At 44.5% G+C, this 12,500-nt stretch overlaps 2 protein-coding genes across 3 annotated transcripts in view; one reads left to right on the top strand and one right to left on the bottom strand.

Moving 5' to 3' along the window:
• syt1b (synaptotagmin Ib) overlaps nt 1-891 on the top strand; it is a 4,056-nt gene extending 3,165 nt beyond the window's left edge. Inside the window, 3 exon segments of the mRNA XM_060878761.1 lie at nt 97-220; nt 407-606; nt 688-891. Of these exon segments, the coding sequence (XP_060734744.1) occupies nt 97-220; nt 407-606; nt 688-891 (528 nt within the window).
• A 764-nt stretch (nt 892-1,655) lies between these two features.
• The window catches only part of anln2 (anillin, actin binding protein 2), a 15,467-nt gene continuing 4,622 nt past the window's right edge, over nt 1,656-12,500 (bottom strand). For both annotated transcript variants that reach the window (XM_060878758.1, XM_060878759.1), the window contains 16 exons: nt 12,014-12,435; nt 11,823-11,908; nt 11,372-11,510; nt 10,600-10,735; nt 9,533-9,700; nt 9,315-9,441; nt 8,789-8,837; nt 8,625-8,693; nt 8,501-8,533; nt 8,067-8,088; nt 7,866-7,975; nt 7,691-7,744; nt 3,963-4,049; nt 3,776-3,883; nt 3,513-3,649; nt 1,656-3,191 (listed from right to left, as the gene is read on the bottom strand). In XM_060878758.1, the coding sequence (XP_060734741.1) occupies nt 3,041-3,191; nt 3,513-3,649; nt 3,776-3,883; nt 3,963-4,049; nt 7,691-7,744; nt 7,866-7,975; nt 8,067-8,088; nt 8,501-8,533; nt 8,625-8,693; nt 8,789-8,837; nt 9,315-9,441; nt 9,533-9,700; nt 10,600-10,735; nt 11,372-11,510; nt 11,823-11,908; nt 12,014-12,435 (1,898 nt within the window). In that variant the 3' untranslated portion in view covers nt 1,656-3,040. The remainder of the gene's footprint in view (nt 3,192-3,512; nt 3,650-3,775; nt 3,884-3,962; nt 4,050-7,690; nt 7,745-7,865; nt 7,976-8,066; nt 8,089-8,500; nt 8,534-8,624; nt 8,694-8,788; nt 8,838-9,314; nt 9,442-9,532; nt 9,701-10,599; nt 10,736-11,371; nt 11,511-11,822; nt 11,909-12,013; nt 12,436-12,500) is intronic.

The raw sequence follows: 12,500 nt of genomic DNA, 5'->3' as shown, positions 1-12,500 counted from the left end.
TCAGGACATTGTGTAATTTTAATGTGCAGCTCATCAGAAATGCTCGACTCCTCAGTGAGATGTTTGTATTAATGATGTTAATGTGTTTCTCTGCAGCAGGACAAGTTAGGTGACGTGTGTCTGTCCCTGCGCTACGTCCCCACTGCTGGGAAACTCACCATTGTCATCCTGGAGGCCAAAAACCTCAAGAAAATGGATGTAGGTGGTCTCTCAGGTGTGTGACCAAGAACAGACAAATAGATCTTTAGCATAAAATATTTGTGTTCACAAATCACATGTGAACTTTATTTTATTCACTGTTTTACTTTTTTTCTTACACATTATTAATTTATTATTTTCAAATAATTAATTTTCTTAAAGTCATGTTATTTCTTTTCACATGATTCTTTTCATTTATTTCTATCTGTATATGTGGAGGCATGAGAGGAACGATCACACGAGACGTACGTGGTTTTCTGCATGTGTTCTTTAGATCCGTATGTGAAGATCCACCTGATGCAGAACAGCAAAAGACTGAAGAAGAAGAAGACGACGATAAAGAAAAACACCCTGAACCCGTATTACAACGAATCCTTCAGCTTTGAGGTTTCATCTGAACAAATTCAGGTACCAAGTTAGTGATATTTTAGATCAGTGCTATTTAAAGTGTAACAGCGCATCATGAGCGTGTTACGTGCTTTTCCACAGAAAGTTCAGATCGTCGTGACTGTGCTGGACTACGATAAGATCGGGAAGAACGACACCATCGGGAAGATCCTCATGGGAATGAACAGCTCAGGGACAGAGCAGCGGCACTGGGAGGACATGCTGGCCAGTCCCAGGAGACCCATCGCCCAGTGGCACGCTCTGAAACCTGACGAGGACGTGGACGCAGAGCTCAAAAAGAAATGAAGCTTCATCCTGGAGTCAGAATCAGCAGTGATCATTAATCTGTAACCCAAAGCTCAAGTCTACAACTTTATCCAGGTTTATTGTGTAAATTTAATGATTAATAAAATGCGTAGATGAAACGAGTCAGTGTCTCTTTTCAGGAGGTCACGGCAATGAGTCGACTCTTTTGGCTCCTGAACGACTCTTTTCTGATTTTTCCTCAGAGCTTCTGATCATTTTATCTGTTGCTGAAATTGTCCAATAAAATCTTTCTCTACATTCTGATTAACAACATAAAATCATCTGCAGTCTTTATTTTACCTTTATTTAAATTATTTGAGATCATAGCACTCTGACAATATGTTGAATATCAAAGCCATTTCTAGTCTTTATGGTTTATACCTGAACAATTTTAATCTTGTTAAACATTACAACTTAATGTTATTAGAGAAATTCCTTTGAATATTCTCAGATCTATTGAGTATTTTCTAATTTAAATGATTAAATTATTAAACATATTTCAGAACATTTTTACTAACTTCAAGCTTTTTAATTTTCTTACTGTATTAATAAATAATTTGGCTAATTTTTAACATTATTATTAGAATAGAAAATTACTAATCTCATATTTGGTTTATTGCAATATTTTATCAGAAACAATAAATTAAATATATTCTAAATATTCACTTTTAATTTTTTATTAAACATTAATGTTCAGGTTTATTCTGAAACTTTACCGTAGACAAATGTTCAGAGGAGAAAACCAATAAAAGGACTGGTGCAGGTCGGTGTTTATAGCCGTATTTATTCAGTAGCAGCTATAACAGAGTTACACACAGTCAGAGAAAAGAACACAAACAGTAAACAATACACTCCTTTATACTGCGTGCTAATTAATATTCCACTAATATATTCATTAGTTTATTCCAATACAAGCTGCTGCTCAGGAAGCCACAAACACCAACACAGTACAAACAGTTTAACGTGTAGTGTTGTGATTGCTTCATGTCTCCCTCCGTGTTGGTGTCTCCCTGAACACAGACTAGAATTATATAATTATATAAATGCAAATGAAAATCCTCGTTATATATAAAGAATCAAAAAGCTGATGAATTTTTGTAGTCCGTGAAAATTTGTTCTGAATAAAATAAAGAATTGTAATAATCTCTTGAAATAATAGAATTTAAAGTTTACGCACTTCACATGTGCAAATGTGTGTATAAAAAAAAGCATTTTCTCTTCTTATGCAAAATTAGAGCCTATAACAAACCTCTACATGGTGCAAGAAGGAACCTCAGTACCGTTAATGTACTTATTGTACTGAAGATAAATGTTCATTAAACCTCAAAAAAACATGGACCTCCACCGAGAGAGAGTGTGTGAGAGAGAGAGAGAGAGAGAGAGAGTGAGAGAGAGAGTGAGTGAGAGAGACAGAGAGAGAGAGAGAGTGAGTGAGAGAGAGAGAGTGAGAGAGAGTGTGTGAGAGAGAGTGAGACAGAGAGAGAGTGTGAGAGAGAGACAGAGAGAGAGTGTGAGAGAGAGTGAGAGAGACAGAGAGAGAGACAGAGAGAGTGAGAGAGTGTGAGAGAGAGTGTGTGTGTGAGAGAGAGAGAGAGAGAGTGAGAGAGACAGAGAGAGTGAGAGAGACAGAGCGAGGGAGAGAGACAGAGCGAGAGAGAGAGAGTGTGTGAGAGAGAGTGTGTGTGTGTGTGGGTGTGTGTGAGAGAGAGAGAGAGAGAGAGAGAGTGAGAGAGAGAGAGAGACAGAGTGTGAGAGAGAGAGTGAGAGAGAGAGTGAGCGAGAGAGTGTGAGAGAGACAGAGAGAGTGAGAGAGTGTGAGAGAGTGTGTGTGTGAGAGAGAGAGAGTGAGAGAGAGAGAGAGTGAGAGAGAGAGACAGACAGACAGAGTGAGAGTGTGTGTGAGAGAGAGAGACAGAGAGAGAGAGAGAGGTGGTGGGGTGTTAGTTATTGTGACTATATGATCAGCTCTGCGCCTACTCAGATGAATGAGTTTTTACTGGTACAGTGGGATTTTTAAAACACACACACACATTCCACACACTCACACACACATTCCACACACACTCACACACACACCTTCTGACTCAGGTTGTTTTAACCTTCACATTTGCTTACACAGATGTATCTCAGCGTGTGTATCAGTAGTGTGTTACAGGAAGCTTTCCCGTGACGTTGCCGTGATGGACGAGGTTTCGGCTCGATCGGATTGTCGGCTCCACGTGTGGAGGTCCAGCAGCACCTGGTTCAGCTTCTCCATCCAGTCTGCTCGTTCCTCACGAGTGTCTGCTGAGAACCAGCTCCTTCACAGAGGGGACAGAGTGTGTGTGTGTTACAGTGAAACACTGACAGGGTGGTGTGATGAAGCACAGTTATCATCATCATCATCATCATCATCATCATCATACATGATCATTATATTTCCTAAGTGTTATAACACTCTTAAAGCCACTTACCAATAATTATTTCTTATTTATTGAACAACACAACGTCATTTTTATTCAAATTTAAATCAACATCTGAGCACCAATCAGTGTCCAGAACTCAGCTGCAGTGACTATAATAAACCTCTTAACAAGATATCAAGGATCTTGATTATTTTCACTAAATAATGTACATCGTACTTGGTCAAGGTGGGGCTGTGGTCTTGTTGCATGGTCCTAGAGTTCACCAGTTCAAAGGTGTGAGGCCGAGCGCAGGAGTCCCTCTCTACAGGTCTCACACTGTCAAAGCCACCCAGAGAGATGCTGCCCTCTGCAGGCTGAGAGAGGGAAAACAACCAAGAGACCAGAAATGAAGACAAACATCTATATACTAAATAAAAGTATACTGGACATTGAGAGGTTATTGTAATTCTGGAAGTCAGAACCTTTTAAAATAATCAGACCTTGTTGCCCATCTCACTGGGGTGGTTCCAGTAATACAGAATAACTCCTTCCAGCTTAAAGAAGAGACGCTGCCACGCTCCAAATCCACTCACATCCTCAAACATTGTCTGATGGACAGAGTCGAGTTAAGGACAAGTATGTACAGTGTATGTGTCATATCTGAGAACATTAGGATTTCACACACACCAGAAATCCTTGGTGCTGTACATTGGAATGACTCTCACTGTGCAGACGCAAGTAGATGTGACCCTCCAGAGGAGACAGGAAGGGGACCTACAGGAAGACATTTATAAACCCAGTAAAACACCACATACACTTATCACAATCAATAACATCTCTTCAAGCATATGTACGAGTTTGTGTTAATGTACATGCATTACCTCTTTATAAAAAAACAAATAGGTGGTGTACGGAGTTGTCAAATAGTTACACTGCAGTAGGATGAGATTAAAATGTTCTGACACACTAATATGAGGCTGTAGGTTATATACCTGTTATATACCATCTACTGTGTAGTCAAATAAAATCCACCAGCGAGAGTGGGAGTGAGAATAATATACAAGTCATAACAGAGCCACAAATCCTGTTTAACATCTTTAAGGAGAGCAAAATTAAACTTGTTCTCACAAATATCGACTTCATTAGAAATATTTTTATTATATTCTTAAAAAAATCTACCAAGCCTCATGATGTATGTTGTGGTGAGATGTTTCACTGTCTAGTCTAAAATATCTGTTTCACTTCAATATTTTAAAACACAGAAGGTGATGTTTAAAAATCACAGAAAAATTCAGTATTTGTACAAAAAACGACATTCTTATTTAACAACAAATATCAAAATGAATCTTTTTTGGGCTGAAACAAATATTCAAGTAAGAAGCAAAGCTCTAAGTGTGTGTCGAACGTGAGGCGTGTGTCGAACGTGAGGCGTGTGTGTCGAACGTGACGCGTGTGTGTCGAACGTGAGGCGTGTGTGTCGAACGTGACGCGTGTGTGTCGAACGTGAGGCGTGTGTGTCGAACGTGAGGCGTGTGTGTTGAACGTGAGGCGTGTGTGTCGAACGTGAGGCGTGTGTGTCGAACGTGAGGCGTGTGTGTCGAACGTGACGCGTGTGTCGAACGTGACGCGTGTGTGTGACGAATGTGCCGCGTGTGTCGAACGTGACGCGTGTGTGTGACGAATGTGACGCGTGTGTCGAACATGACGCGTGTGTGTGACGAATGTGACGCGTGTGTCGAACATGAGGCGTGTGTGACGAATGTGACGCGTGTGTGACGAATGTGACGCGAGTGTGTCGAACGTGACGCGTGTGTGTCGAACGTGAGGCGTGTGTGTCGAACGTGAGGCGTGTGTCGAACGTGAGGCGTGTGTGTCGAATGTGCCGCGTGTGTCGAACATGACGCGTGTGTGTGACGAATGTGACGCGTGTGTGTCGAACGTGAGGCGTGTGTGACGAATGTGACGCGTGTGTGACGAATGTGACGCGTGTGTTGAACGTGAGGCGTGTGTGACGAATGTGACGCGTGTGTGACGAATGTGACGCGTGTGTTGAACGTGAGGCGTGTGTCGAATGTGCCGCGTGTGTGACGAATGTGACGCGCGTGTGTCGAATGTGACGCGTGTGTCGAACGTGAGGCGTGTGTGTCGAACGTGAGGCGTGTGTGTCGAACGTGAGGCGTGTGTCGAACGTGAGGCGTGTGTGTCGAACGTGACGCGTGTGTGTCGAACGTGAGGCGTGTGTGTCGAACGTGAGGCGTGTGTGTCGAACGTGAGGCGTGTGTGTCGAACGTGAGGCGTGTGTGTCGAACGTGAGGCGTGTGTGTCGAACGTGAGGCGTGTGTGTCGAACGTGACGCGTGTGTCGAACGTGACGCGTGTGTGTGACGAATGTGCCGCGTGTGTCGAACGTGACGCGTGTGTGTGACGAATGTGACGCGTGTGTCGAACATGACGCGTGTGTGTGACGAATGTGACGCGTGTGTGTCGAACGTGAGGCGTGTGTGACGAATGTGACGCGTGTGTGACGAATGTGACGCGAGTGTGTCGAACGTGACGCGTGTGTGTCGAACGTGAGGCGTGTGTCGAACGTGAGGCGTGTGTCGAACGTGAGGCGTGTGTGTCGAACGTGACGCGTGTGTCGAACGTGACGCGTGTGTGTGACGAATGTGCCGCGTGTGTCGAACATGACGCGTGTGTGTGACGAATGTGACGCGTGTGTGTCGAACGTGAGGCGTGTGTGACGAATGTGACGCGTGTGTGACGAATGTGACGCGTGTGTTGAACGTGAGGCGTGTGTCGAATGTGACGCGTGTGTGACGAATGTGACGCGTGTGTGACGAATGTGACGCGTGTGTTGAACGTGAGGCGTGTGTGTCGAATGTGACGCGTGTGTGACGAATGTGACGCGCGTGTGTCGAATGTGACGCGTGTGTCGAACGTGAGGCGTGTGTGTCGAACGTGAGGCGTGTGTCGAACGTGAGGCGTGTGTGTCGAATGTGACGCGTGTGTGACGAATGTGACGCGTGTGTGTCGAACGTGAGGCGTGTGTGTCGAATGTGACGCGTGTGTGACGAATGTGACGCGTGTGTCGAACGTGAGGCGTGTGTGTCGAATGTGACGCGTGTGTGACGAATGTGACGCGCGTGTGTCGAATGTGACGCATGTGTGTCGAATGTGACGCGCGTGTGTCGAATGTGACGCGTGTGTCGAACGTGAGGCGTGTGTGTCGAACGTGAGGCGTGTGTCGAATGTGACGCGTGTGTGACGAATGTGACGCGCGTGTGTCGAATGTGACGCGTGTGTGTCGAACGTGACGCTTGTGTTGAACGTGAGGCGTGTGTGACGAATGTGACGCGTGTGTGACGAATGTGACGCGTGTGTGACGAATGTGACGCGTGTGTTGAACGTGAGGCGTGTGTCGAATGTGACGCGTGTGTGTCGAACGTGACGCTTGTGTTGAACGTGAGGCGTGTGTGACGAATGTGACGCGTGTGTGTCGAATGTGACGCGTGTGTGACGAATGTGACGCGTGTGTGACGAATGTGACGCGTGTGTTGAACGTGAGGCGTGTGTGTCGAATGTGACGCGTGTGTGACGAATGTGACGCGCGTGTGTCGAATGTGACGCGTGTGTCGAACGTGAGGCGTGTGTGTCGAACGTGAGGCGTGTGTCGAACGTGAGGCGTGTGTGTCGAATATGACGCGTGTGTGACGAATGTGACGCGTGTGTGTCGAACGTGAGGCGTGTGTGTCGAATGTGACGCGTGTGTGACGAATGTGACGCGTGTGTGTCGAACGTGAGGCGTGTGTGTCGAATGTGACGCGTGTGTGACGAATGTGACGCGCGTGTGTCGAATGTGACGCATGTGTGTCGAATGTGACGCGCGTGTGTCGAATGTGACGCGTGTGTCGAATGTGACGCGTGTGTGTCGAACGTGAGGCGTGTGTCGAATGTGACGCGTGTGTGACGAATGTGACGCGCGTGTGTCGAATGTGACGCGTGTGTCGAACGTGACGCTTGTGTTGAACGTGAGGCGTGTGTCGAATGTGACGCGTGTGTGTCGAATGTGACGCTTGTGTTGAACGTGAGGCGTGTGTCGAATGTGACGCGTGTGTGTCGAATGTGACGCTTGTGTTGAACGTGAGGCGTGTGTCGAATGTGACGCGTGTGTGTCGAATGTGACGCTTGTGTCGAATGTGACGCGTGTGTGTCGAATGTGACGCTTGTGTCGAATGTGACGCTTGTGTCGAATGTGACGCTTGTGTCGAATGTGACGCTTGTGTCGAATGTGACGCTTGTGTCGAATGTGACTATTATTTCCCGTGTGATTATTTCTGACATCCTCTCTATACGGCCCACAGTCCACACACCACCGTGACAGAAACAGAAGAGTGATAAGAACAGGCAGCGTGACACCTTTTCCTGAAACTCATCTCCCAGGAGCCGCCTGATTTTGCCCTCAAACTTCATCTGAGAGGAGAAAAACAGGGCACAAGGAAAAGAGGAGACAGTTACATCACCACAAACCCCACCATGGTGCACACACACACACACACACCTGAATAATGAGAGTTTTATTTAAAGCCCACACCTTGTCCAGCGGGAACTTGCTCTGCCCTAGTGAGGAAAGGGTGATCTTATGAGAACCCACTAAAGAGAAGCTGCTGGAGCGGCGCGGATCCAGAGAAGATGAAGCTCCAGCTGTGGAGAAGAGAAGCAAGGAGAAGAAATCAGAGAGCAGCAGGTACGGAGTCATCAGACTGTTAAATCTGTCAGGAAATAACACACTTACAAATGGAAGATGGGTTGGATTTCTGTAGAGATAAAAAAAAAGCAATAATAATAATAATAATAATAATAATTACTAGTATTAATACTAATAAACAATAAATATTAGTCAGTCAAGCTGTTATTTTTATTTTTACACTGAAAACTAAATATTAGAAATAAACCATAGTTATAAAAAACTTTTGCTATTACATAAAGTAAAAACACAAAATGACACCAAACACAAAGAGTATAAATTGTTAATTGCATCTTCATTGTTTTACTACACTAAAAGTTGAACAGGCATTAAAACAATGAGTTATTTATATTATTGTTATTACTTATTAAAATGAAATTAAAATTATTCTTATTACTGCTAATTTATTTACAGACTCAAAATAGATTCACTGGGAAAAAAAAACCATTAAAAATGATTAGATATTATTATTAAAATTCTACCTTAATGCTGCTGAGTATCTTCCTTGGAGTTGCCTACACAGGAACACACACACACACACACACACGAGCATCATGTGAACGCTGACACACTGCTCTGCATCTGTAATCACACACGTGTACTTACTTTTGATCTGTTGGAGCTGCGAGGCTGCTGTTGAACATTAGCACTGCTGCTACTAGAGGAACTGTTACACTAGAACAGACAATAACACACACAGGAACAGTGCATTAGTGTTGTGTGTGAGAAAGGAAGTGTGTTCCACGGTGATATAAAACAGATCTGCTCACCAGACTGTAGACTTCAACATCAATCTCAAAATTAGCACGAATGTCCTGTCTACAGAGAGCGCGCACACACACACACACACACACACACACACACACACACACACACACACACACACACACACACACACACACACACACACACACACACACACACACACACACACACACACACACACAGGAGGAATAATAAGCTTCTGATTAAACTGCTTTCTATTTACACGCTTCTTCAGTTCAGCATTATGTAATATTACACACAAACTCTGATCTAATACGGAGAATGTCATCAGAAATATTAAACTTAATCAGTATCTAATTTTAATTCAGCATATTTTTCATTCCAAGTATATTTCCTGCTTTTGAACTATGCGTATAAATTAAATTAAATTATCCTGAGAAGGAACATGATATCAACATGAGTCAAATGAAAACCTTAAAACAAACTATTCTAGATAATCTCAGTTTGATTATCAACAGCAATAATAATAATAATAATAATAAAATAATAATAATAACTAATAAGACTGACAGTGTGATGGAGGTAGAAAAGGCGATGGTGTCTCCGTTCTCAGCATCAGCAGCAGTAGCCAGTGGAGTGGCCACGATGTTACACGCTCCATAACGGATCAGTATGAAAAAGTAGTGAGTAGGACGAGCTGCACAGAGAGACGCCTCATCACTAACACTGTACACGATCGACTGCCTTTTCAGTGCTCTCTCTCTCTCTCTCTCTCATGCTAAACTCACCAGTGTGGGCGGAGCACACGAACTCCACCTTGAGGGGCAGCTGGATGTCGTTGATGCTGATGGTGCCTCTACAGGGCTGCAGGTGGTCAGGGTGGGAGACCGGCTGTGTTCCTGCTCCGCCCTCTCTCAGGCGACTGATCTCAGCCAGCAGAGCTGCGTGTTTCTCACCTGCGTCACACCACAAGTACAGAGTGTGATATGTTCAGGAGAACAGGAGCAGACTCGCTGGTTCATGGTAAATACCATGAGGATGTTGTTATAAAATCAGCACAACTTTGTTCAGGAACAAACCTGCTTTCAGTGTATTGATTTAAAGCACAGCAAAATGCAGTAAAGTGTGACGCAGACAGACACCAGTTCTGATACCTGGATGTCTCTTAAATTTGGTCATTTAAAAATACAAACTAGAGTGAAAATGCTTTATAAAGTAACTTTATAAAGTGACGTGACGTACGGCTAAGTACAGTGACACATACTCAGAATTCATTCTCTGCATTTAACCCATCCAAAGTGCACACACACACACACACACAACAGTGAACACACACACACAGCAGTGAACACACACACACAGCAGTGAACACACACACACACACAGCAGTGAACACACACACACACACAGCAGTGAACACACACACACACACAGCAGTGAACACACACACACACACAGCAGTGAACACACACACACACACACAGCAGTGAACACACACACACACACACACAGCAGTGAGCACACACACAGTGAACACACACACACACAGCAGTGAACACACACACACACACACACACACACAGCAGTGAGCACACACACAGTGAACACACACACACACACAGCAGTGAACACACACACAGTGAACACACACACGGAGCAGTTGGGGGGTTCGATGCCTTGCTAAGGGCACCTCGGTCATGGTACTCGAGACTCGAACCCACAACCTTTAGGTTAGGGGTCAGATTCTCTAACCATTAGGCCACGACTTCCCCCAATAAGTTAACATTGATCCACATACAAAAAAAGTTCATCAGAATAATTCTCCTGTAATAATAAAGATCTAGTCTGTACTCACTGGAAACTAGCAGAAGTTTCTCAGCTTCTGCCTCCTGCAGTGACCCTTTACCGTGTTCTTCATCACTGCAGCAGCTCAGGGCCTGAAGAGTCTGGTTTATAATAGTCTGTAACTTGGAAACGTCTTCACTGTGAGCCTGCGCAGCACACACACAAGTGTTATGTGGACGATTACACACACCTCACACACACCTCACACACACCTCTCACACACCTCTCACACACCTCTCACACACCTCTCACACACCTCTCACACACCTCTCACACACCTCTCACACACCTCTCACACACCTCACACACACCTCACACACACCTCACACACACACACACCACACACACACACACCTCACACACACACACACACCTCACACACACACACACACCTCACACACACACACACCTCACACACACACACCTCACACACACACACCTCACACACACACACCTCACACACACACACCTCACACACACACCTCACACACACACCTCACACACACACACACACACAACTTCAGCTTTTTACTTTGTTTCAGTGCGTTTAAATTTTGTGCAGTCTGAATGTGTGACTGCATGCAAATAAATCATCTCTGCAAAAACTAAAAACTGAAGCAAATCTCTGGAACATCTGTATGAACAGACCCATGACTGATTACGGCGGCTAGGCGACGACGTCACTAATCATCTGATAAGTAAACATTTACTCTCTCACTTTCACACACACGTGCAGATGGACAGAAATAACTTGTGCATTCGCTGTTATTTATACGACAGACCTTTATAGTTTCCTTGGTGTTAATGGCTGGTTTGACGTCAGATTGCTCGGCACACTGCTTCTGAACACCAGGAGTTACGCTCTGAGAGGACGGAGGAGGAGGAGGAGGGATCTTCCTCTGAGATCGGTATGCATCGATACTGCGGATCATTTAAAAATAAATACAATTATTTTATGTAATTAATTACAAAAAGAAGCATCACGTTACACCACAGGATTATGACGACTAGTCAAAACGTACATGACAACATTGCAGCAGCTAATCAGAGGATTATATTAATGATAAAAGGCATATAAAGAATCTCCAGATTAATATTTCATGTATTGGCTTCAGAGGGAATTTTATTCAGATTAATTAAAGGGATGTTACAGATTATAACGCTGCATGTGAATGTACATAATGTCCTAACTGACCAAGCCAAAAAGCATCTACATTTTTACAGTGGCTTTACCTGTATAGGGGTGGAGCAGGGGGCGTGGCCACATCCTCTGCAGGAACACATGGCACCATGGGTGGAGGCACAGTTGTAGTCAACCTCTACATCATTTTTAAAAGTATAAAGATAATTAATAAATAGAGGAAAGTTAAGTAGACAAACTCTATGTAGGATGTGTATGTACTAAAATGTCTAAAGCTCCTTACCATAGGGGTGACGACAGCTTCCACAGACTTGCTGAGAGGAGAGAGGACACAGCTTGGTGGGAGAGACAGGAAGTCTTCCTCATTACACACTGCACTCTCCTCTATGTCTCCAGTCACTTCTTTTTCATTGGAGTTCTTGCACTCTTTCTGTTCTTCATCTCCTCCAAAGCTGGGTTTCGGCGATTTCACCTTCGACTCAGTCTCAGCAGTCTCCACGTTAGTGTCCTCTTTACTCTCAGAGACCAGGCGGTCATTCCCTTGTTCTTCCTCCTCTTGCTCTTCCTCCTCTTGCTCTTCCTCCTCTTGCTCTTCCTCCTCTTGCTCTTCCTCCTCTTCTCTGTCAGCAGCCTGCAAGACGTCTTCAAACATCTTGTCGATTAAGGCAGACGTGCTCATTCCCTCATGTGGACTCGCCACAGATTCTAAAGCACGAACGGATCGATGACATTAAATTAAATCTTTATGTTACTGACTTGTGAAGCACCGT

Source organism: Tachysurus vachellii, chromosome 9, assembly GCF_030014155.1.
Source record: "Tachysurus vachellii isolate PV-2020 chromosome 9, HZAU_Pvac_v1, whole genome shotgun sequence".
NCBI classification, from domain to species: Eukaryota; Metazoa; Chordata; class Actinopteri; order Siluriformes; family Bagridae; genus Tachysurus; species Tachysurus vachellii.
The sequence above is the reverse complement of the archived record's forward strand: the minus strand, read 5'-3'. Positions and strand labels throughout refer to the sequence as shown.